Below are 23,993 nucleotides of genomic sequence, written 5' to 3'. Positions count from 1 at the left end.
ATTCTATCAAACCTTCATAGAAGACCTCATACCAATATTATCCAAACTATTCCACAAAATTGAAACAGATGGATCACTACCGAATACCTTCTACGAAGCCACAATTACTCTTATACCTAAACCACACAAAGACACAACAAAGAAAGAGAACTTCAGACCAATTTCCCTTATGAATATCGACGCAAAAATACTCAACAAAATTCTGGCAAACCGAATCCAAGAGCACATCAAAACAATCATCCACCATGACCAAGTAGGCTTCATCCCAGGCATGCAGGGATGGTTTAATATACGGAAAGCCATCAACGTGATCCATTACATAAACAAACTGAAAGAACAAAACCACATGATCATTTCATTAGACGCTGAGAAAGCATTTGACAAAATTCAACACCCCTTCATGATAAAAGTCCTGGAAAGAATAGGAATTCAAGGCCCATACCTAAACATAGTAAAAGCCATATACAGCAAACCAGTTGCTAACATTAAACTAAATGGAGAGAAACTTGAAGCAATCCCACTAAAATCAGGGACTAGACAAGGCTGCCCACTCTCTCCCTACTTATTCAATATAGTTCTTGAAGTTCTAGCCAGAGCAATCAGACAACAAAAGGAGGTCAAGGGGATACAGATCGGAAAAGAAGAAGTCAAAATATCACTATTTGCAGATGATATGATAGTATATTTAAGTGATCCCAAAAGTTCCACCAGAGAACTACTAAAGCTGATAAACAACTTCAGCAAAGTGGCTGGGTATAAAATTAACTCAAATAAATCAGTTGCCTTCCTCTATACAAAAGAGAAACAAGCCGAGAAAGAAATTAGGGAAACGATACCCTTCATAATAGACCCAAATAATATAAAGTACCTCGGTGTGACTTTAACAAAGCAAGTAAAAGATCTGTACAATAAGAACTTCAAGACACTGAAGAAGGAAATTGAAGAAAACCTCAGAAGATGGAAAGATCTCCCATGCTCATGGATTGGCAGGATTAATATAGTAAAAATGGCCATTTTACCAAAAGCAATCTACAGATTCAATGCAATCCCCATCAAAATACCAATCCAATTCTTCAAAGAGTTAGACAGAACAATTTGCAAATTCATCTGGAATAACAAAAAACCCAGGATAGCTAAAGCTATCCTCAACAATAACAGGACTTCAGGGGGAATCACTATCCCTGAACTCAAGCAGTATTACAGAGCAATAGTGATAAAAACTGCATGGTATTGGTACAGGGACAGACAGATAGACCAATGGAATAGAATTGAAGACCCAGAAATGAACCCACACACCTATGGTCACTTGATTTTTGACAAAGGAGCCAAAACCATCCAATGGAAAAAAGATAGCATTTTCAGCAAATGGTGCTGGTTCAACTGGAGGGCAACATGTAGAAGAATGCAGATCGATCCATGCTTATCACCCTGTACAAAGCTTAAGTCCAAGTGGATCAAGGACCTCCACATCAAACCAGACACACTCAAACTAATAGAAGAAAAACTAGGGAAGCATCTGGAACACATGGGCACTGGAAAAAATTTCCTAAACAAAACACCAATGGCTTATGCTCTAAGATCAAGAATCGACAAATGGGATCTCATAAAACTGCAAAGCTTCTGTAAGGCAAAGGACACTGTGGTTAGGACAAAACGGCAACCAACAGATTGGGAAAAGATCTTTACCAATCCTACAACAGATAGAGGCCTTATATCCAAAATATACAAAGAACTCAAGAAGTTAGACCGCAGGGAAACAAATAACCCTATTAAAAAATGGGGTTCAGAGCTAAACAAAGAATTCACAGCTGAGGAATGCTGAATGGCTGAGAAACACCTAAAGAAATGTTCAACATCTTTAGTCATAAGGGAAATGCAAATCAAAACAACCCTGAGATTTCACCTCACACCAGTGAGAATGGCTAAGATCAAAAACTCAGGGGACAACAGATGCTGGCGAGGATGTGGAGAAAGAGGAACACTCCTCCATTGTTGGTGGGATTGCAAACTGGTACAACCATTCTGGAAATCAGTCTGGAGGTTCCTCAGAAAATTGGACATTGAACTGCCTGAGGATCCAGCTATACCTCTCTTGGGCATATACCCAAAAGATGCCCCAACATATAAAAAAGACACGTGCTCCACTATGTTCATTGTAGCCTTATTTATAATAGCCAGAAGCTGGAAAGAACCCAGATGCCCTTCAACAGAGGAATGGATACAGAAAATGTGGTACATCTACACAATGGAATATTACTCAGCTATCAAAAACAACGACTTTATGAAATTCGTAGGCAAATGGTTGGAACTGGAAAACATCATCCTGAGTGAGCTAACCCTATCACAGAAAGACATACATGGTATGCACTCATTGATAAGTGGCTATTAGCCCAAATGCTTGAATTACCCTAGATGCCTAGAACAAATGAAACTCAAGACGGATGATCAAAATGTGAATGTTTCACGCCTTCTTTAAAAGGGGAACAAGAATACCCTTGGCAGGGAAGAAAGAGGCAAAGATTAAAACAGAGACTGAAGGAACACCCATTCAGAGCCTGCCCCACATGTGGCCCATACATATACAGCCACCCAATTAGACAAGATGGATGAAGCAAAGAAGTGCAGACCGACAGGAGCCGGATGTAGATCGCTCCTGAGAGACACAGCCAGAATACAGCAAATACAGAGGCGAATGCCAGCAGCAAACCACTGAACTGAGAATAGGACCCCCGTTGAAGGAATCAGAGAAAGAACTGGAAGAGCTTGAAGGGGCTCGAGACCCCATATGTACAACAATGCCAAGCAACCAGAGCTTCCAGGGACTAAGCCACTACTTAAAGACTATACATGGACTGACCCTGGACTCTGACCTCATAGGTAGCAATGAATATCCTAGTAAGAGCACCAGTGGAAGGGGAAGCCCTGGGTCCTGCTAAGACTGAACCCCCAGTGAACTAGACTGGTGGGGGGAGGGCGGCAATGGGGGGAGGGTTGGGAGGGGAACACCCATAGGGAAGGGGAGGGGGGAGGGGGATGTTTGCCCGGATACCGGGAAAGGGAATAACACTCGAAATGTATATAAGAAATACTCAAGTTAATAAAAAAAAAAAAAAAAAAGAAAGAAAGAAAGCAATTTAATCTGGGGCTGGCTTACAATTTTAGAGATTTAGTCTATCATCATGGCGGGAAACATGGCAGAGTGCAGGCAGATACGGGGCTGGAGGAGGAGCAGAGAGTCCTTCATCTCCATCTAGGACGCAGAAGGAGACTGTGAGCCAACTTGGGCATAGCTTGAACAGAGGAGACCTCACACAGTGACACGTTTCTTCCAACAAGGCCACACCTCCTAATAGCGCCACTCCCCAGGCCAAGTATTCAAATACAAGAATCTGTGGGGGCCATTTCTATTCAATCACACACCACAAGTGGTGTGCACTCTCGATTGATGAACCACTTCTTTAACCACTGTGAGTTTTGTCCCTACTTACTTTGGTTTTAAATTTAGCCTTGAGGGCTCCATTGTTGACTGAGAAAAAACAATTGTTTTATTTGCATTGAAAAGGGATATGGCATACTTGTCTACTACAGACAGTCTTCTTTACTTCCACTGTCAAGAATGACTTCATTTGAGAATGTGTTAAAAGTACACCTTCTATAAAGTATTCACATCCACTTTTGCAATCAATTTCAGGGGGGATAGAATTTTCTGGATGGTGCGGGGAACCAAGATAGCATTATCTTTATGACCAGCGTGAGAATAACTGCTCTACAAAGGGCTAGTTCCGGAGCTAGAGTTGGGACAGAAACAGTGGTTGGCAGGTTGCTCACGTCTCTGCACAGGACGTTGCCTGATGGCGCCGGGGATTGCCGATGAGAACAGCTGGCCACCACTGGCGCTGGGAACCCAACCGCAACGTCTGTATTGCGACAGAGAAGAAAAACTGACAGGCACAGCTGTTTCCAATGGAGACTCTGAATCTGTAGCCCTACAGTCGAGAGTTTCAACTTTTCCATTCCACTTACACTGACTGTAGCATCCTTACTGTTCAAAATAAACTGAGAGCTTCCCGGGAATTGTTAAAAATATCACCAAGGGCATTCAAGCTTGGTACAAAACCTTGGGAAAGTAGTTAATTCCAAACAACTCACCACATGTTGGTTGTGAGTCACTGAGGGGGGCGGGGGAGGGCGGGGAATGAGCACCAGGACTCAGGGCTTGGTTGTCTTAATGGCTAGACCACAGTGTCCCAGGGCAGCGGCGAGAAAGCAGGGTCGCAGAATGCAACACCCGATGTGGAGCCTAGGGTGCGCTGGTGAGTACAGAATGGTAGCTGCAAGGCAAGATCACGAAGGACCCTTACGCAAATCCTAATAGTTTCTAGTTTTGTTTCCCATATCCCGCAAGTCTCCTTCTGCAGTCCTTCCTTTCCTTAGCTTTAAAATGGGGGTTGATGCGCGACAGAGCCGAGAGTGTAGATGGAAGTGTTTTGAAGTCTATAGATCATCGGTTGCAGGGAAGGTGGTGTAATTCTGCACTTTTGCTTAAGTAGAAAGTGACAGGTAGAGCAACAAAGCGGCTTCTTCTCGCCTTTCCCAATAACCATTGAAATCCTTTAAAGTAGCGACTTTGAAGAGGCAAAATAGAGGCGGCTATACATCTGTACTTATTCCTGTCAAGGAAAAGAAAGGCAGAGAGCAGACAATTTATTTCTTCTCTTAATAAGCCTTAAGTACATATTATATAAAGAACACAGTGCTAAGTAAGCACTGGAAATACCAGGGTGAAATGAGACAGTGCGCATTCTCAGGGGCTCCTAACCGAAGTTGTTTTATCTATGCATTGCACCACGAGAGAGAGAAAGGTTCAGTATAGAACGCCAAGAACAACCCTGCACAGAATTTGCCCTTTTAATTAAAAGGCCTGTTGTTTCGTGAAGCCCCTAAATCTCACACTACATCAGAGCAACTGCATTCACTCCGTCTACCCCATTGGTGAGAGGAGGAGGTGGAATTAGGTTATTGCTCGATGAGGGCTGGTTGCATTTCAGGTCTGTTTCATTTGCAGGGAGATGAGAGACCTGGATGATTGAATTCATGTTTAATCAGGTGTACTTCCAATATCGTGGATTTTGAACTGTCAAGCAGCGAGACAAGGCTTCCCCTCCTTTCAGTGGAGTTGTTTCTTTAAAAGTATTTATTTGGGTGGTAATGGTTAGACATTTATTCCCATCACTTATACACCTTGCATCTTATTTCTTAAGGGCCCCAAATATTACTGACGAGAAGCAACCTCTAATCTCTTCATGTCAAGATGGATCTCCAAAGATCACCCAAGTGAGGTACCGGCAGCCATACGAATGTGTACTGCAGAGAATGACCAGCAGAGGGCAGTATTAGTTTTCGGACGTTACTTACATCTCGACTGTTCTTAAAGCACCTTCAACTTTGCAGAAGATGCTCTGTAGAAATCTTAGCCTCTGAAACATATTTTTTGTTGCAGTGAACTAACGGCAATAACACGGGAAAAGTAAATCAAGGGGCGGCGAGGATTACCAAGATTCCAACATCTCTGATAAGAAGCAAGCAGATTTTATTTAGTTTGTATGTCGTATGTGTTCATGTGGGTATATATACATGAATGCTAGTCAAAAGTTAATGCTGGCTATTTTTTCAACCACTCTCCACCCGGAGCTCACTGAATTCAACTGGACTCACTGACTAATGAGTTCCAGAGGTCTGCCTGTTTCTTGCTTCCCCGAGGTGGCACTGCAGACACATGCCTCTCTGTCCTTGGTTTTTATGCAGGTACTGGGGATCTAAACTCTCATGCTTACACAGTAGGTGTGTTACTGACTAAGCCATCACTCAAACCAGCTTATTGTTTTACTGTCGGGGAGACATAGGGACATCAGTTGACTCTAATATAGCAGGGAAACTTCAGCACCAAATAGCTTCTGACTAAACAAGTGTTTGTTGACTTTGTGAGGGATAGGGAGAGGCCAACAGGAAGAAGAAGACTTGTTGCTTGTTCAGTGGTTCACAAGGGTCACCCATCAGATATCCTGCATTTCAACATGAGGAACAGTGCTCAAGGGTCGCATGCAATGTTCAGAAGGTTGAGAACCACTGCTCTAGTCTCACGTAGAGGGCACTTGTGTCTGCTCATGGTTTTACCGAATAATTTGAACAGGATCCGTGAGATTGTTTTCTAGTTTTTCCACTAACTTGAGGGTAGCTTTATATCTGTGAGTTTAGTCTCCATGGCTTTGCCTTCATAGCAATGAATGCCATTGACTGACTTTTACTGCATAGACCAAGGCTTCATACGCATTGACAAATATGTTTGGCTAGACTGGACTTTTGTAAAGAGGCATGAAAATAGTAATTAATCATTAGTTGATTGAATTAGATAAGCCACTTGGCAGAGCCAAGGTTATTTTAAAAACTGAATGAGGAGAGAGATAAAGCAAACTGACAGTAGCTACTCGGTGTGTTTGCAGGTGCGCACTGACTTGTATGCATGATGTAGAGGCCATAGGCCAGCCTCGGGCATTATTCTTCAGGGTTAGCCATCTTTGTTTATTTGTTTTGGGAGACTGGTGTCCCACTGGCCTAGAACTTGCTAAGTTGGCCAGGCTAACTGCCCAGTGAGTTGTGGTGAGCCACGTCTTTGACACTGTTTCCCCAGTGCTGAGTTTACAGGTATACCTCACCAAGCTTGCCCCCCAACACCCCAAGGTCTGGGTAGCAAACTCATGTCCTCATGCTTGCAAGATACATACTGACGGAGCCATTTCTAAGCCCAGTTTTTTTAATGGTGTCTTATTTTTGTTGATTTTTAGCTCGTAATTACACTGTTATTTTATCGTTACTTTGTTACGCAGGTTGACAGCGGCAACCCTGGATGCTTACATTACTTGGCGTGGTGCCCATTTCTTTTCAACATCTGTTAAATATGCTTCTAATTTTATACTCCCAGTTTCAGGGGAGAGCTAAATATTTGGCATTCAGGAATGCCCGTCAGGGATGACTGAATGAATTTTAATGCCTACAACCAGTCCACCATGCATTTGTTTTGAGAAAGTCAACCTTAAGGCATTAACTACAGAACAAGGGGGAAGCAGCCTTCCCTAATACAGGTTTTGAAGTTTCCTGGGTACTCTCCCCCTCCCCCAGCTTATGCTTCTCCACTAAAGGAATTAATGGAGATACTTTAACTGCAGGTCGTGTCTCTACGTGGGCTAGGCTTCGGGGGAGTGGAAGACTTTGGTTGGAATTAGCTCATCAAATACTGCTGAAATGCTCTGACAAAAGCCGTTCTTGGGAGAGCTCGCTCTGCTTCTGCTTGGGTTCTGTGCCTGGGGTCATGCAGGGCAAATTCAGCAGGAAAACAACACCCTCATATACAGAACAGCCATAATCTGTTTGGCTTATGCAGTTTCTCTAGGAAGGGGGTGGGTTTATGTTGCTCCTGCACTAACAGTTGCAAGGCAAGAGGCACACACGGAGCAGGAACTTACCAGAAATATTATTAAGTAACTGATCTACAGGCTACTGACCTGATCTACAGGCTACTGACCTTAGTTCCATAGCAACTTTTTTGAGTAAAACAGTTGTAACTTAGAAATATATATATATATACATATATACACACACACACACACACACACACATTTACATTTTTGCATAACCTAAGGGTATATTTTCTCAGCCTTCTTTTCATGGTAATGAGTCAGCAAGTGGCATGAGCAACAGTATCACTATTTCAGGATACATTTGCAATGTGTATGTGACATAGTATCTTCAGTTTGATTTCTGGCAGGTCCAGCCGAATTTCTTTCAAATGTTCTGTCTTCAAAGTGTAAGACCTCTTCCTATCTGTTAAGCATGCTCGTGATCTGAATTCACTTTATTGTGTGGTTGAGGCTGAGAAAGAAAAAACTTGATATCCTGGTATTTATGCCTCATTTTAGGGTTTTTTTTTTGCAGTTTAATTTTATGCAGAAGCTTTAAATTTTATAACTGTTTTAGGCTTATAGAGAAGTCTAGGCAAGAGGAAAGTTACAAAGACCCAGGTCCCAGATTACAAAGACCCTAAACCAGTTCCCAGATTGTTGACATCTTACATTGATAAGCTGTACTCTTTACAAGTAGACATGTTACAACTATGAATCGTCTTAGTTAGGATTTCCAGTGCTGTGACAGCACATCATAACCAAAAGTAACCTGGGGGGGAAAAAGAGTTCATTTCATCCTATAATTTCAGGTAACACTGAGGGAAGGCAGGGCAGGAACCTGGAGGCAAAAAACCCAAAGTCCAGACCAGAGAGGGGTGCTGCTTACTGACTTGTTCCTCATGGCTTGCTCAGTCTGCTTTCTAATAGCACCCAGAACCCCCTGCCTTGGGTGGCACTGCCTACAGTGAGCTGGGCTCCTTTCCCGGCAAGTCAATCATCGGTTAAGGTAACTCACTACAGCTTGCCCACAGAGCAGTCTGTCTGGGCAGTTGAAGTTCCCTTCTCAAGCATGAAGCTCGTGTCAAGCTGGTGTCAAAATGAGTAAGGACAGGAAATAATACTGCTCCATCATCACTGGCCAAGCTTCACACTTTATTCATAATTTTGTCTTTGTCTTTTCTGTTCCATATGCCATTCAGAACACTAAATTACACTTTGGATGTCCCACTCAATGCCCAGAAGCTTCAGGAGCATTCTCCAAAGGAAGACCAGAGAGTTTCCTCTTTTTTCTTTTCTCTCTCTTTTTTTTTTTTTTCTTGTCTCAAGTTTACTTGTAAAAACAGCATAGGACACTGGTCATCTGCAAATAGTGTGTAGGTAGGTGTGTCACAGCCGTCTGTCTGTCTTCACACTGGCAGGAGCCTTTTCTATGGGGCCTTCACAGGGGCCTGGGCTGGAGTTGAAGCCTGGGCCTTGGCTGGAGCTTTGGCCTCTGCCTTGGTTTGAAACTTGGGATTTGGTTGGCAGAGCCTACAACCCCTGGCCATTTAGCTCCAAATGCTCTTCCCCAGCTTGGGGTGAGCACTGAAAGTCAGATGGCTGAGTTTGCAGCTGGGTCCCTTTGCATCTTGGGCTTCATGGCCTGGGGCTTCACGAGGGCCTCGATAGCCTCTGCACATGCACTCCCTGCCTTGCTGGCCTGCATCTTCTTCAGGCCTTTCTTGTGCTTCTTGGCAAAGCACATGTTCCTCAGGAACTTGGATCGACCCCCTTAAGAGATTCGTATCTTTGTGACCCGGGTTTCTTTTTTTTTTCGGGGCTGGGCCTTGCACTTGCTAGGCAAGTGCTCTACCACTGAGCTAAATCCCCAACCCCGTGACCCGGGTTTCTTGATGCCATTTCTGTGGCACTTGCAGGACTGGTTGTGTGTGGTGTGGTTCTTGGACTTGGCTATGTCTGCACGCCGTGGCTCCAGCCGCGCCCGGAGAGTCTTTTCTTCTATGGTGTAGAAAGTATATGGTATCAGCATACACATTCGCTGCTGATTTCGTTCCCAACTCATTTGCTGGGTTTCTCCCCGGAAGTGTTCCTCTTTCTTGTTCTTTACCACAGTATTTGGGAGCCAATCCATCTGTAGTCCACAATTACAGGGCAGGTATTTATCTGTGTCCTTGAGCAAGGAATAACCTAGTTATAACATTTGCAAGTCTTCCATGTGGGGGATTTTCAAACTATTTCATTAAATCAGCTAGCTATTTGAGAAAGGTATATGGTCTGGGATGATCCCAAATTGGTCTTGAACTCTTGGCCTGAGTATCCCTCCCGATTCCTGGGATTTATAGGCCTGTGTCACTCAGCATATATACTTAATGCTGTAACGTTCAGTGCACTGCTCAAGTTTTTTCTGGTTTCGATGGCTGGAAATTCTTAAAATTTTTGTCCCTCATGATAAACCCTCCTGTGTATAGCCTTTTACAAAGTTTCTTGTATTTTCTTCATTTCTTACTCTATAAGATATACCAGATTCATGTTGTATATTCTCTGTCCCAGACTTAAAACAATAATTTCTCCAAGGGTACTGGTTTCTTTTTTTACTGTAAACGAAATCTTGTCATCAGAAATCTTGGTGTACTCGTTCATGCTGGGGTGCTATTGTTTCTAGAGTTTTCCAGCTGAGAGAAGAAGCAAAAACTCTTGAGCAAAATAATGTGCACGTGTCCATATATTTATGTTCTTCTGCATGAGTTCATACTTGTCGAAACTCGGTCCAAGAATGGAGTCACGTGAAGACAATTTTGAGTGCTTGTGAGAAAAACTACAAGAAACTGAGACCTTGTGACCTCAGTTTCTTCAAAACTCAGAACTGTTCTTGGAGTAAGCTTTTGTGTCCCTTCCAGAATTGGAAGCGAGTGGACTCCAGATTATCCATTATGACTGGCCATTGTTATGTATTTATGTACCTCCGTAGGAAGCCAAGTCTTTGCCACCTGTGTCTTGTCCTTGCGATTGGACACTTTGCTCACATGTCTCTTAACCCACAGGGTATAAATTTCCCAGTGCTCTGAATAAAGTTGGCTATTGCACGGGATTTTAGTCTGTCTCACTTTTAGGCTCCATTCTCCCAGGTTCACACCGCTGAGGAGAGCCATAAACAATGCTCACACCTGAACCTCCATCGCCACCGATCACCAGCTTTCTGGAGATGGGTTTTTAGTTTTATGTGTATTTTAAAACTAATGTAGACTGACAAGAAAAGGGAAGAGAGTGGGTGGTTTCACGGTGCAGTTTCTTATTCCTTTAGAGACTCTTGGAGTTATTCAGTGTCTTCATTAATGTGATTTAAACAGGACTGAGTTCTTTGCAAAAAAGTAAAGGCAGTTGGAATGGGTTCAGTTCATTCTTCCACTCGTTAATTAGTCCTGGGGAATGGTGGGAGGCTGGAAGCAGCTGTGGTTTCTCTGAAAACAGAGCATGAGGGAAGTCTTAAGCTGCGTGAAAAGAAGCACAAACAAGGACAGCCCTTCTGACAGAGTCACCAAGTGTTGGAATGAGGGGTACAAAGGTAGGGGGTTCTTCTGTTCTTTTGCGTTAGGCAAGGTTCCCAGCTGTCTAGAATAGTAGGTGTTCTGGTTTTCAGAGCCCCTTTCTGACCCAATAAGATAAGAATTTGGTGAGCACGAGTAAATCCTGAGCCCAGGAAGAACATTATTGTGAAGACACAGAGGTAGGTTTATGAAAAAAGAGAGATGAAGGTTTTATTTTTCTGAGAGGTATTTGAATGAAGGTGTCAATGAGAAGCGGAGTGTGGCTGCCACCTGAATCCTAATCCGTTTCCATATTGTTCAAGGGACATCAGGAAATTCATATTGTAACACTCATCTGCCCCTGGTCTGCAGGAGGTGGTCGAAGGTTTCCCCTGACAGACAGGTGATGGGTTTATACCATTCTTTTATTTTACTTAAAAAGCTTTCATTTCAATTTTAACACAATCTGCTGGATTATCTTCATTTCTACAGGATACCGATTACCTACTTGAGGTCAGTAATGAAGTTTCATCTAAGCCTGATGATTTAAGCAATTTCTCTGTTCTGAAAATGATCCATTTGCTCTTCAGAATATTGGGTTTTCCAGGAACTCTGCGGGCAGCCTCTTATAAAGACATTGTATGACAACACATTGTGCTGGCGATCTTACTGAAGGGCCTGGGTTTCCCTCCCGGCTCTCCCCAGACACTGATGTAGCCTTGCTGTTCTGAGTATTGTCTGTTCATATTTGAAATGGTTATAGAGATGCTCATCTTACAAGGTTGTTGGGGGTTTTAGATGTATTCATGTGCATTGTTACACTTATATCTAAGAATATGTTTGAAGTCCTCATGCGAAGTCATTGTCATTGTGAATCATGGTGAATCACCGTGAATTCAGTAGTTCTTCAAAGGGCTGCTATTGAATTCCTCCTACATGAGAATGAATGAAATGCAGTTCTTTTTTAAAATATAATTAATTAATTTTATGTGCATTGGTGTTTGACTTACATGTATGTCTGTGTGAAGGTGTTGGATCCACTGGCACTTGAGTTACAGAGAATTGTGAACTGCCATGTGGGTGGTAGGATTTAAACCCTGGTCCTCTGGAAGAGCAGCCAGGACTCTAAAATCACTGAACCATCTCTCTAGCCTCAAAATGCACTCCTTATCCCAGAGGAATTCATGGCATTGTGGCAGAAAAATAAAATCAGCTCTAGTTTACAACTAATAAGGAAGAAAACTGAGCAAAACAAAACAACGAAAAGCAGAACTCTGAAGACTTCTGAGCAAGAAGAAAGGCCCAGAATCAAAAACTACTTCATGAATAATTCACAAAATCAAAAGGTATTAAAACGGAGTATCGTTTTCTCCTAAATAAGCCACAATCGCACATGAGGAGACCCTACAGTATCACGTGAGGTCATTGAATGTACTGTGTGTCACCAGCAATGCTTTCAATTTTACAACAAAAATGACAGGGACAATCTGGACTAGAGGCGGGAGATGAAAACTGACAAGAAAGGCAAGCTGGGATAAGTCGGACAGGTGACCACCAGCTCTGTGTTCCTTTTCACTTTCTCTTATGCTGATTATTGGGTTGATTGCCTATATAGTTTTGGAGTAAAGAATAAATGTGGTCAAGTCTGTCAATATGCATTGGGCTCTCAAATAGTGCCTGGCAAAAGGCTGAGTGTTAGGTAGTGCGACTGGTGAGGTGGGAGAGTGACCGTCATGAGATTTAAAACCAAACCAAAACCAAACCAAAACCAAAACCAAAACCAAAATAAACCTTGCAGCACTGTTTCAAGTATTTCTTTTTTGATTTTAGGCGAACCACTCTCTCAGCCTCAGTCTTTTCTCTGTTTAGTGAAGGGCCTTTGTCAGCCTTCTATTGCTATGGCAAAACATCAGTGATAACCAACATTCAAGAATGATTAATTAATTTTAGCTGCTGGGTTTATAGGTTTTAGTACACTCTCTTCTGTTGCTTTGGGCCTGCTGTGGTTCAGTGGCTCATGTGAAAGCACACAGAGGTTGGTCATTCCAGTGCTGCCCGGAAACCAAGAGAGAAAGGGGATCCTAGATTCTCAGTAGCCTCTTCAAGGGCATCCCTCAATGACCCAACTTCTTCCCACCATGCACTCTACCTCCCCTCCAATGTTATACCACTGTAGGCAGGTGACCAAGCTTTTTCACACATTGACCTCTTTTCCTCATAAAACACTAAACTAGGCTTTACAGGATTCTTCCTGAGTGAGAACAGCCTGTAGGTCTCTTGGTCTTCATTTCAAGATGAAGACAAGAAGAGAGCTGAGTCTTTATAGAGCAGGCCACAGGTGAACCATGAACCAGAGTCACAAGCCTTAGAGAGCTAGGGTCTCAGCCCAGCCACACAAGACAAGCTGCCAGATACTTGCTTCCTCTTACCCTGATCCGTTCCCTCTTCCTGAGGCAGCACATTTCCTGTTCCATCACTGAAGAAAATAATTTTGTCTATATAAGGACTGGAAGATTAGACCCCCTAGTGTTTTCCCTTTTAGCCTGTTCTCCTCTCTGGCCACAGACTTTGTGGCTTCATTAAAGAAAGTAAAAGCAAAGTGTTACATTCTCCAAAGCATGGTATGACATAGCTGTTCTGTGTTTTCTTCTCTTGACATTGGTGCCCAAGGAGAGCAAGAATGTAAACATCTGTTTTTTATAAGCCCGTTCCAGACTTATAACTTGATTACTATAGAGAATATTTGATGCGATTAATTTTCCAGTTACAACATACATGATGGCTTTCTGTCCTTTTATTGCCTTAAGGGAGACAAGAGAAGGACAAACCTAACTTTAATTTGTGTGTGTGTGTGTGTGTGTGTGTGTGTAACTTCAATGCCAATTATAATCACTACAACCCATACAGAAGTATTCTACACTCAATTCAATGGTGATTGCAAGTTACCCTGTAGAAATGTGCTAATGTAAACATAAACTAACACTGGGCCTCCTTCCATGGAGAAGCAGACTCTTTGGGATGGATGATTGAGGATGACATGGAGCTGTTTAGAGATTTGCAAACTGCTGTAGAATCATTCATGGCTCTAATTAAGTCAGCAAATGCCTGAGCTAGGCCTTATCAGACCCAGTGTGACTGATGGTCCCAATTAGATGAGCGTGTGAAGTACTTAACCAACACTCTTGTCTGCTTCAGGGCACACAGAACAAGTTCGAGGGTAAACAGAGAATTTGGAGAGCTCTTTCGGGTGAGTGCTGGAAATGCACTAGACTCATTAAGGAGATGTTTTCTCTTCTACGCCATTTCCCTGTCCCTCACATAGAGCATAACTAATGAAAACGTAGGTAAAGACTTGTGAGACTAATTGGTGATTGTGAGCAAGAAACTGGCAATATCCAGTCATCTGCTACACATTCTGGCAAAATCTGCTATGGTGTTCATAGCCTATCTCCATTCCCACCCCTGCCTCTGGGAAATCTCAGGGGCTCTGAATGATCGAGCACAGACCAACTGTGACATTTTGCTTTTTCTACTTGTCTCTGTCTTGGCCCTTAGAGTGTTCAAGGTTGTTTGTGGGTTCTTTATTTTAGAGTTCCATTTCTATTAGAGTTCTATTTCTGTTAAAGACAGCTAAAAGCTCCAAATAATTTTGATGTTGTTGTCCTAGCCTCTCCTTGTATTATACGTGACTTATTAGCTCATGCCCTCCTAAGATACAGCCATAGCATTAAGAAGACATAAAGACCCTGGGCTTGGAATGGGAGACCCTTTCTGTGCTGTTGACTTAGCCAAGATGTCAAACTCTGCAAGTCTCTGTTTCCTGGGATGAAGGATGCTGTCCATATTATGAATGCAACTCATCGTTAGCCTTTTAAAAAATAGTAGGATTTCTTACTCCATCTTTCAAAATTTGAGCGATTTATTCAAGTCTGACTAAATATTTGTTCTTTAGCTTAAAGTTCTTCATTGTCTTTGTGGACCTTCAAGATGGACCACTGGCCTCCATTGCTGCTGATGTCTGCTGGCGCTCCTGCTGCTGTTACCTCATAGTCCAACCAAATCTGCAGTCCTAGGCAAGGTCCTTGCTCCTTGACCCACACTCACAACTAATGCTGGTGTTTCTGCACTCACTGTACGTGCCTTACTTTTGGGGTAGTTGATCTGATTTTCTTAAGGTAAGCACATGCCTTATATATGGTTTCTTAGAATGTTGGATTTTATCTCTCAAAGAATCCTTTTATCTTTGTCTTCTATACTAGAATGTTAAGTTCCTTGGGAACAGGAACAGATACTAATTGTCTAGTACTTTGCATGAGTTGTGCACAACTAACACGTGTGAATGAATTTATTTTTGTCTGTCTTTAATCACCCCCCCCCCTTTTTATATTTCTAGACAGGGCCTCCACTATGTAGACCATGATAACCTTGAATTTACTACGTAGCCCAAATGGACCTCCAACTCAATGTACTAGTCCTAGCTCAGCTTCCTGAGTGTGAACCACCATGCTTGGCTTTCACTGAATTTCTTGACAAATGGATAAGTAAATTACCAAATAGAGTTTAGCAGTCCTAGACAGAGGGCTGGGTTCAGGCAGTTTACTATGCTGTCAAATGAGGGACAATGCTGAATAACACCCACCAACTCTTTGGGTTAGCTTGCCTTTTGGACACTGTTAACTCATCCCTTGTATCTTCTCAGCTTCATCTGATTCAGGTTCTACCTAGGGTCTGATCAGGGTCACACAGTTAATCTCTGACAACTTCTTGCTTAGCCTTTATGATGGGCTTGTCGTATTGTCCTGGGCTTGTCTGTTGATGTCTTGGTGCAGGATGTCATACAAACCAAATCAGCAACTTTATATGTAAGAGCCCAAAATGTGCATGGACTTTACTATTGTGACGGGTCCCAGTGGACAGATAGCTTTTCTTTTCTTTACCCCACCTATTCTTTCTCTTTAAGGAATAGGTTTTAGATACTTGATAGTTTTATGAGATGGAATTATTAGTTGTCCATTGGAACATGGGGCTTCCTAAAGTCATATAGTCTATTCCTTCTTTGTGGCTCTGGCTCTCCGTTCTCTTTACCTATCAAGTTTGTACTTCCTTAACATTCCAGGGATCTTTGGGTAAGATTCTCAGAGTTACAGCTAGAATAGTGTTAGAAATCAATTGTGTGTCTGGGATAAGATGACAGAACTCAAGCAAAGAGTAAAGTGCGATTACATTTACAAACTTGTTCTTTCCACATGTGTATACTTCTTAATAACAAGGGTAGAGAACAGGCTCAAATGTATTTCCTAAGAAATACTGATCTGAATGCCACTGTTTTACCACCACCACCACGACCACCACCACCACCACCACCATCACTACTACTACTACTACTACTACTACTACTACTACTACTACTATTACTATTTTTGTTGGTCTACTCTTTCCTATCTTCAACCTGGGATTTGAGACTTTTCTAACTCACTTTTCTCCAACTTCCAATCTTCGTTTTCTCAAGTGATTGTGGCCAAAATATGCACTTGGGGATTCATTTCCTCTAAAGAATAAATAAAATTTCTGTCTAGTTGGCTGGCTTGTTTGTGAACACTTGCATTTCAACAGTAATCAGAGTTTATTGAAAGGAATGAGAGGGTTCATGGAGGCCTTCGCTCTGTCCAAGGCATGGATCATCAAGTGCAGAAGGGCAAATTAGAGAGACATATCAGAGATTATAGAAGGTGCATGCATGCACGTCTCTATAGGAGTGCTTATGTAAGGATAAATATCTCTTAATAACCGAATGTTCTTTCTCATGTTATCCTCTTTTCTAACAGTAGTGTCCTACAGACATTCAACACAGTCTCAACTGTTACCACCCACTTGTTTCAGGATGGTAGAGAGGCAATGTGCTAATTAGCTCTCAATCCTTCTGACAAAATGCACGAGAGTAAATTCACGAGAGGGGAAGATTTACCGTGGGTCAGTTTTGCAGGTTTCAGCTCATGCTCAAATGGTCTTCTGCAATGGTTCTCAGTCTGTGCGTTGAGACCCCCTTTGGGAGTCAAATGACCCTTTCACAGGGGTCACCTAATGCCATTAGAAAATGCTGATATTTACATTATGGTTTATAACTATAGTAAAATTATAGTTATGAAGTAGCAAGAAAAATAATTTTACAGTTAGGGGTCCCTAAGACATGTGGAGGTGTATTAAAAAGTCAAAGCATTAGGAAGGTTGAGAACCACTGTTTTATCGTGTTTTTCAGATGCGGGGTAGGCACAGCACCAGGGTAGAGTGCAGGCAGAGGACACCGCCCACCTTATGAGAGCAGGGGATTACAAGAAACAGGAAGGGGCTGCGGTTCCCAGATCAAGGACAAATGTTTCCCGATGCATTTTCCCTCCAGCAGCAATCACTTCCAGTTTTCTTTACTTCTCAGTTCTGTCACCTGCTGAGGACAAAGTCGCTGGGAGGCAGTCAATATCCAAAGTACAGCTGCTACTAAAGACATTCTATAAACAAACAAACAACAAACAGCCTCTTTAGTTTTCTATCCCTTTTTATGCCTTGTATTCTTACCATATTCTTGTATTCAATGCCTCGAATGCATATAGGTTCAAACATTCAAGTCATTTAAATGTGATATTAATAAAATTAAACTTTGAGTGTAGAGTTATTGCTAGATCCCAGGCTAAATATATTATGAGCACTATTTTATTTTATTCTCATAAAAAAGAGAAAGCAACCCCACAGAGATGGAAACTACTGGCAGAACCTACAGCTTTCCTAGTTTACCATCTTGGAAGAATTCCCAGGTATCTGAAGATGAGTAGAGGCGAGACCCAGTAGACTGCTGAGCTGAGGAGAGGGACCAGAAAAATCCAGGGAGCTTTTGCTAGGATGTAGAGGAGACAACACTAAATGGAACCGTGTAGATAGAGAACTTCTCAGGTTTTCAGAGAGTCAGTATGTCTATGTGAGGGAAACACTCAGGGCTTGGGAAAGAAGCACTTAATGGGATTCAAAGGAACAGTACCCAGAGATGGAAATATACTGCCAATTCTCACAGGTCTGTCATTCAGCATCAGGTCACATTCAGTCTCTTCTGTAACTATTTCAGCTATACCAGTCTCAGAGAGTATCACCCAAAGTTCCCCAGAAAGCAAAAATGAAGACATACGTTGTGGTAGGTAAAAGAAATGGAAGAACAAATCAAGGAAGAAGCATACACAAATGTCTCATGAAGTTGGCCACTGCTAAAGGCTGCTGGCAACTCAATCCTACAACATTGTCCAATGTCTAAAGGCTGTCATTTAAGAAGAAAGAGAAATGAGTGGGGTCACAGGTGGATCCATTATCACTGGTCATGACTTGCAGAAAATTGGGCAAAAGACATAGAGTGATCCTTTTCTAGTAATGGGGAATAAATAGTTCTAGATGGAAATTGTTTTGGTATATCTAGATAGTTAAAAAGAAAGTTCTGAAAAAGGTTGAAACTGTTTCCAAAAATCTCCACTCTGTCCTGGAGCAAAGTGAAGAATATTTACAAGAGTACTGAGATGCTTTAAAGTAAAATTCACAATGTCTGACATATCAAGATTCTGAGTCCTCAGAAAAAGCAGCCTGTATGTGTTACTTTTATCTCCTCAGCTGAAGGGATGAGGTAAGGGCCATGCTCAAGCTGAGAAATACACCATTTGGGCTGAGCCCAAAGTGTTTCCTTCTTTACTCTAACTATCCTAGGTGTAAGAGGAAAGCTTCTAGCCTCTGTATAATCCAGTCTTCCAAGCTGACTGATTCCATCCTGCTTCTTGTGGCTTCTGACTGAATTGCTCTGCTTGGCCTTATATTGACTTTGGCAATATGTTCTAGCCATCTGGCTCCGTCTCATTCTTTGGCTTATTGTCTTCATCTATGTCTAGCTTGATCTCCTTGCAATCTGTCTCTGTAAAATTGTCCCTGTAAAACTTTCATACACACACACACACACACACACACACACACACACACCCACACACACACACACACACACACCACCTCACTCTCTATGCTCTTAAGTAACCTCTCTTTCCTATGGTGAGGGAGTGAGTTGGGAACATCCCATTTCTGATTCATTCTGTCAAATCTTTTTATGATTCATTACTTTGACTGCCCCACAAGTAGATGTCAGTTTCAAACATGGCTGCTTTCTTTAACAAATTAACCTTACCTTCTTTGTTAGGGATTAAAGACGTATATTAAGGGCATGTCTGTATTCCAACCAGATCAAACTGTAATCTAGGGCATGTCTGCATTCTGGCCAGGTCATGTAGATCTAGAAGGTCTTTGGATGTGATTCCCTTGCCAGAGCAGCCATGTTGCTCAATCAACATTCCTTTACAGCAACCCATGTACTGAGACAGATCACCAACTACTGTACCTGCATGTAGTGTAGTTATAGATTCAAAGTGAGGCATCGGGGTTTATAAAAGCATCTAAATTGCACTCCTGGAGATGGATGGAAACTGCAACATTCATGATGAAATTACACAAGAGGGACCACTAGTGTGTTAGACAGTAAGGAATAGACTAAGAGATCATAAAGAAATAGTATAGAAAGCATAAAAATGAAACCAGGGAAGTAAAAGAATGATTAAGGGAAATGGGCAAAATGTTAGTGAGCACTGGAACAGTTTCAAGTGACTCCTGCACACGTGTCCTCAAGTTCCCAAAGGAAGGTGAAGTAGGAGACAGAAGAAAGGGATACTGTTCTAGAATATCCAAATCTGATGGTGAGAGGTGGAAGGAGTTCTAAACCTCCAAGGGACACAGGGGGAACAATATCCAGGTCTGCACTCAAACTGCGAACAACAGTGATGATAAGAATCACCAAGAGGAAAAGATCTGGCTCATGCAGAGGAGCACATAGAAAGATGGCGGAGATTTCTCACCAGAAATAGAGTGAAAGGAAGCACCAAGGAAAACAACCAAACATGCCAGCGTTTCTGCTTCTACCTTTCGATGTTTTCAAAAAGAATGGTGAAATAAAGACTTTTTCAAACACACAAAGGTGAGACAATCAATTTCTAGTGGGGCCACATTAGAGAAACCAGTGTGGAGCTTAAAATGGAAAAATGGATAAAAAAAACACACTGTAGCTCAGGAGAGGTGAATTGGAAATCTTTCTCTCCTCCCCCCTTCTTTCTAGCACTGGAAATCAAAACCAGAGTCTCCCACATGCTAGGCAAGCACTCTACTTCTCAGTTATTTGCCCAGCCATAGTCCAAGGTTCTTCTATCTGAAGTAATACGTAACATTCTTGAAGGGAAAATATATTTAATTAAAGATCCAGATTAGAAACCCTAAATTAACCATTAACCAAAAGGTAATAGTAATAGTTAAAAAAAAATCTAGCTTAACAATGGAGATATAATAAAAATCATCAGTCAACACAAATAAAATAGACACCAATAGAAAGGTGATTGTTCTAAGTACAACCATGCTCTCCAACACGCTGAATGTAAATGGACTAACTATATTCATAAAAAGACAGAGATTGTTGGTTTGGATTTATAAAAAGACTCAATTGCATGATGAGTACAAGAAATACATTTTACATATAATGACACAAATAGGTTTAGAAATGAAAATAAAAGCAAACATCATGCTAACACTAGTCATAGAAAAGTTAGAATGCTTGTATTAGACAATCTAGATTGTATATTAGACAATGTATATTTCAGATTAAAATAATGCCATTGAAAATGAATGTGTCATAATGTTAAAGATATGTTTATCAATCAAAAGGACATAATACCAACTGCATTTGATTACAAACGTTCAAAATGCATATAGCACAAACTCACAGAACTTCAAAAAGATTGACAGATCCACAGAGTCCTACATTTCAATACAATTCTCCTTAACTGATCACAAGTGAACAGGAATCAGTAATGATATAGAAAATCTATTGGCAGATCCAGAATCCTATATTTCAAAATAATTCTCAATAACTGATCACAAGTGGGCAGTAATCAGTAGTGATATAGAAAATTTAACTTAATTCAGATTTCATTTTAATTTAAGATTTAACACCATTAAACAAATTGGTTTGACATTTGTCGAATAGTCAATTTACACAACACTCCCTTTCCCCCAAATGCACCTGGAACATGTATGGATCATTTAATCCTGACCAGGTAACTGCCATGGTTTCCTATTACAAGTAAATAAAAAAAGGCAGGAAGAAGGTAGGTAGCTTGCTGAAAGTCACAGCTATTATGCCCCATGCTGGACTTAGCACCCGGCTGTCTGTCCGGCTGCCTGTCTGTAGAATGCAGAACTCTCCCACCTCCCTGAGCACCTGGAATAGCTCAGGTCTCTATGACCTAGAATGAAATCTTTTTTTAAATAAACAAAGGAATGGACTACTCAAATAGCATTCAACATTCTCTAAATACTACTTGGAAAGGAAACACATTCTCTCCCTCTCCCTCATATTCCCACCCTGCCCAAATGGCCTGTGTGCTTCCTTTAAGTGACATGACTTATAGGCATCATAAAATCAAGTCCCACAGCTGGTGGGTCTGAAAGGGAAGACAGTCGGAGATTATAAAAGGCTAGTAGGAGCTGGCCCTTTCTCAGGCTGCCCCACTGCTGGAGGGTGGTCTCATACACACTTAAACCCAGTTTAAAGCTGCCCGAGTGCTCTAGTTTGAATGCTTGCATCCAGACAATAATCCTTTTCCAGGAAAAGAAAAAGTATTTGCTAAAGGGGAACAAAGAAATGGTTAGCCCATGACTGACTTTCTTTGCTTACCTTCTTAGATCTGTTAATACGTCTACAATGTATATAATGATTACGACTTGGAAGAACAGTGTAATGTTTTCCACGGTAAAGTTTCCTTAAGTTTTGGCAAGAAAAAATGTCACTGAGGGTTACAACCTTTCAGTGGATCTTTGCCTGAGACCTGACACATAGTTGTACAAGAGGGTACTTGAAAAGGGAATATTATTCCCCAGCACCATGCTTTGCAGACAAAGCGAATCTTGATAATGAAATTACAACTCCCCCAGATTTCTAATATGAATTCAGTATGTCTCATTCTTTTTAAAAACGCCCCCTCCCTTCTATGACGATGTTTTATTGATACCCAGCTTCCTTCTCTAGTCCCACAGCATAGCTAGTGACTTTATGATGTCTCTTACTTTCCTCCTATCTCCTTTCATTCTCCTTTGGCTCTACAGCTCCCCCCACCCTGTGCCTTCCTCAGGGCTAAACTCCCCTCGAGCCCCCCCCCCCTTCCCCCCCGCCGCGGAAGATCAAAGAATCATCCATCCTGTAGCTGCAGCCCAGAGGAAAGAAGGTTCCAGCTCCCCCTTCTGGCTGGGCTGAATGGTGGATGGAGGGACAGGAAGCATCTTAGCTTCCTGCACTTGGGGTGGGCTTGGGAATTATGAGAGAAGTGTTGTTTGAAGCAGCGTTGCACACATTAGGAAAAAATGTGCACCAATTCCCTTTGTGCTAGCTAATGCGATGCCCTTGAATTTGGGAGTGGGCCACACATTCTTGAAAACCATTGTTTACCTTGGAGTTTTGGAGATTGGTTATAGCTCTGAGGGGAACACGGGAGCTGACAGTGAGAGCGCTTCCCCGGTCCTGGAGCGACTTGGAACTCAGGGAGGGGAAAGTCACCCTCTGGGGTGGGGGCTCCAGCAGAGGAGGGACGGCCGCTGGCCAATCAGAAGGAGAGGTCGCGCCCGGCTTCCCCTCCGAGGGGCTAGCAGTGGAAAGTTGGGAGGTTCAGTCGCTGGCCTGGAGCGCGGCGGCGGCGGAGGCGGCACCGCAGGCTCGCAGCGTCCCCGGGGCATGGACCCGGCGCTCTGCCGGCACTCGGCTACTCGCAGCTCCCTGCACGCGGCCGCCTAGAGCCCACGACCTACTCAGCCGGACAAAAGGCGCTGCATCCTTGCCCAGCCCAGCCCAGCTCCTGGAAGGACCCGGGCTCTGGGCTGGTCCTCATCTCCTTCTCCGCTCCAAACTTTGAGTTAGTTCAGAGACTGCAAAAAGCTGATGAGGCACCGGGGAGGAAGTCCTCTGCTTGCTGCTGAGGAGTAAGCACAGTGCTAAGGAGCTCAGGGCAAAGAGAAAAGCAGCGAGCAAAACAAGAAAAGAAAAGAAAAAAAAAATGATTGCCCAGGAACTGGTCCACACAGTTTTCCTGGTGGCTCTTTTTCATTCTTCCCTAGCTGGAGTTGGGACCCCGCAGTCGGAGAGCAGGGCTGAGGAGATTCCGGAGGGGGCGTCCACGTTGGCTTTTGTGTTTGATGTGACTGGCTCCATGTATGATGATTTAGTTCAGGTTATTGAAGGGGCTTCCAAAATTTTGGAGACGTCTTTGAAAAGACCTAAGAGACCTCTTTACAACTTTGCTTTGGTGCCCTTCCATGATCCAGGTAAGGGGAATACTTACTCTCTGAATTTGTTGTGATTCATAATTCTACTATTTCTTATGCTGTGGATTTGTTTTATTGTCAGAAAGTTTCAAAAGCATTTTAAAAAATATGCAGCAGAATAGGTAGTAACAAAGAATTGCTTATAGGCATCTGGGTTTGCTTTCAAAGCTCTCAGCTCAGCTAGGGCGAATAGATGGTTTGCTTAGGGAGATTGCCCTGATCTGGAAATGCAGTCCTCTGAAGATCAGAACCAGGACTTTGTAGCAGCAACAGCAGCAAACTCAGAGCTAACTGGCCTGCATTTTAAAGCTAAAGACTGTTTTAATTGCAAAGGCAGCCACAAGACAGGAATCCGGTTTTCAACATCAGGGCAAGCACACTCTCAAGATAATCTCACATGGGAGAGAATCAGACCTGCTGCGGGACACATGAGCAAGTCTGTAAATAGCAACTAGGATTGGAACTGGAGGCATGAAAATGAAAGACAGAAGCCATTCATTCCTTAACTGAATCTATTCACGGTTGCACCGGGGTCATCATTGGTTAGATTCACAGATGTGTGTAAACACTATGTCCGTGTCTCAGG

General features: G+C 42.5%; 1 protein-coding gene and 1 long non-coding RNA gene across 3 annotated transcripts in view; one reads left to right on the top strand and one right to left on the bottom strand.

Moving 5' to 3' along the window:
- Positions 1-16,585: 16,585 nt before the first annotated feature.
- On the bottom strand, positions 16,586-23,202 carry LOC148001667 (uncharacterized). The gene is made up of 2 exons (XR_015636001.1): positions 22,539-23,202; positions 16,586-17,484 (listed from the first exon to the last, which is right to left on the bottom strand). It is a non-coding gene; the product is annotated as an uncharacterized LOC148001667 (long non-coding RNA).
- Hmcn1 (hemicentin 1) overlaps positions 22,751-23,993 on the top strand; it is a 457,385-nt gene continuing 456,142 nt past the window's right edge. Inside the window, 1 exon segment of one of the 2 annotated variants that reach the window (NM_001271292.2) lies at positions 22,751-23,407. In NM_001271292.2, the coding sequence (NP_001258221.1) occupies positions 23,140-23,407 (268 nt within the window). In that variant the 5' untranslated portion in view covers positions 22,751-23,139. 2 annotated transcript variants of the gene reach the window in all.

The sequence above is a fragment of the Rattus norvegicus genome, chromosome 13 (genome assembly GCF_021556685.1).
Source record: "Rattus norvegicus strain SHRSP/BbbUtx chromosome 13, alternate assembly SHRSP_T2T, whole genome shotgun sequence".
NCBI lineage: Eukaryota > Metazoa > Chordata > Mammalia > Rodentia > Muridae > Rattus > Rattus norvegicus.
Note: the sequence above shows the minus strand (reverse complement) of the source record. Positions and strands in the feature narration are given on the sequence as shown.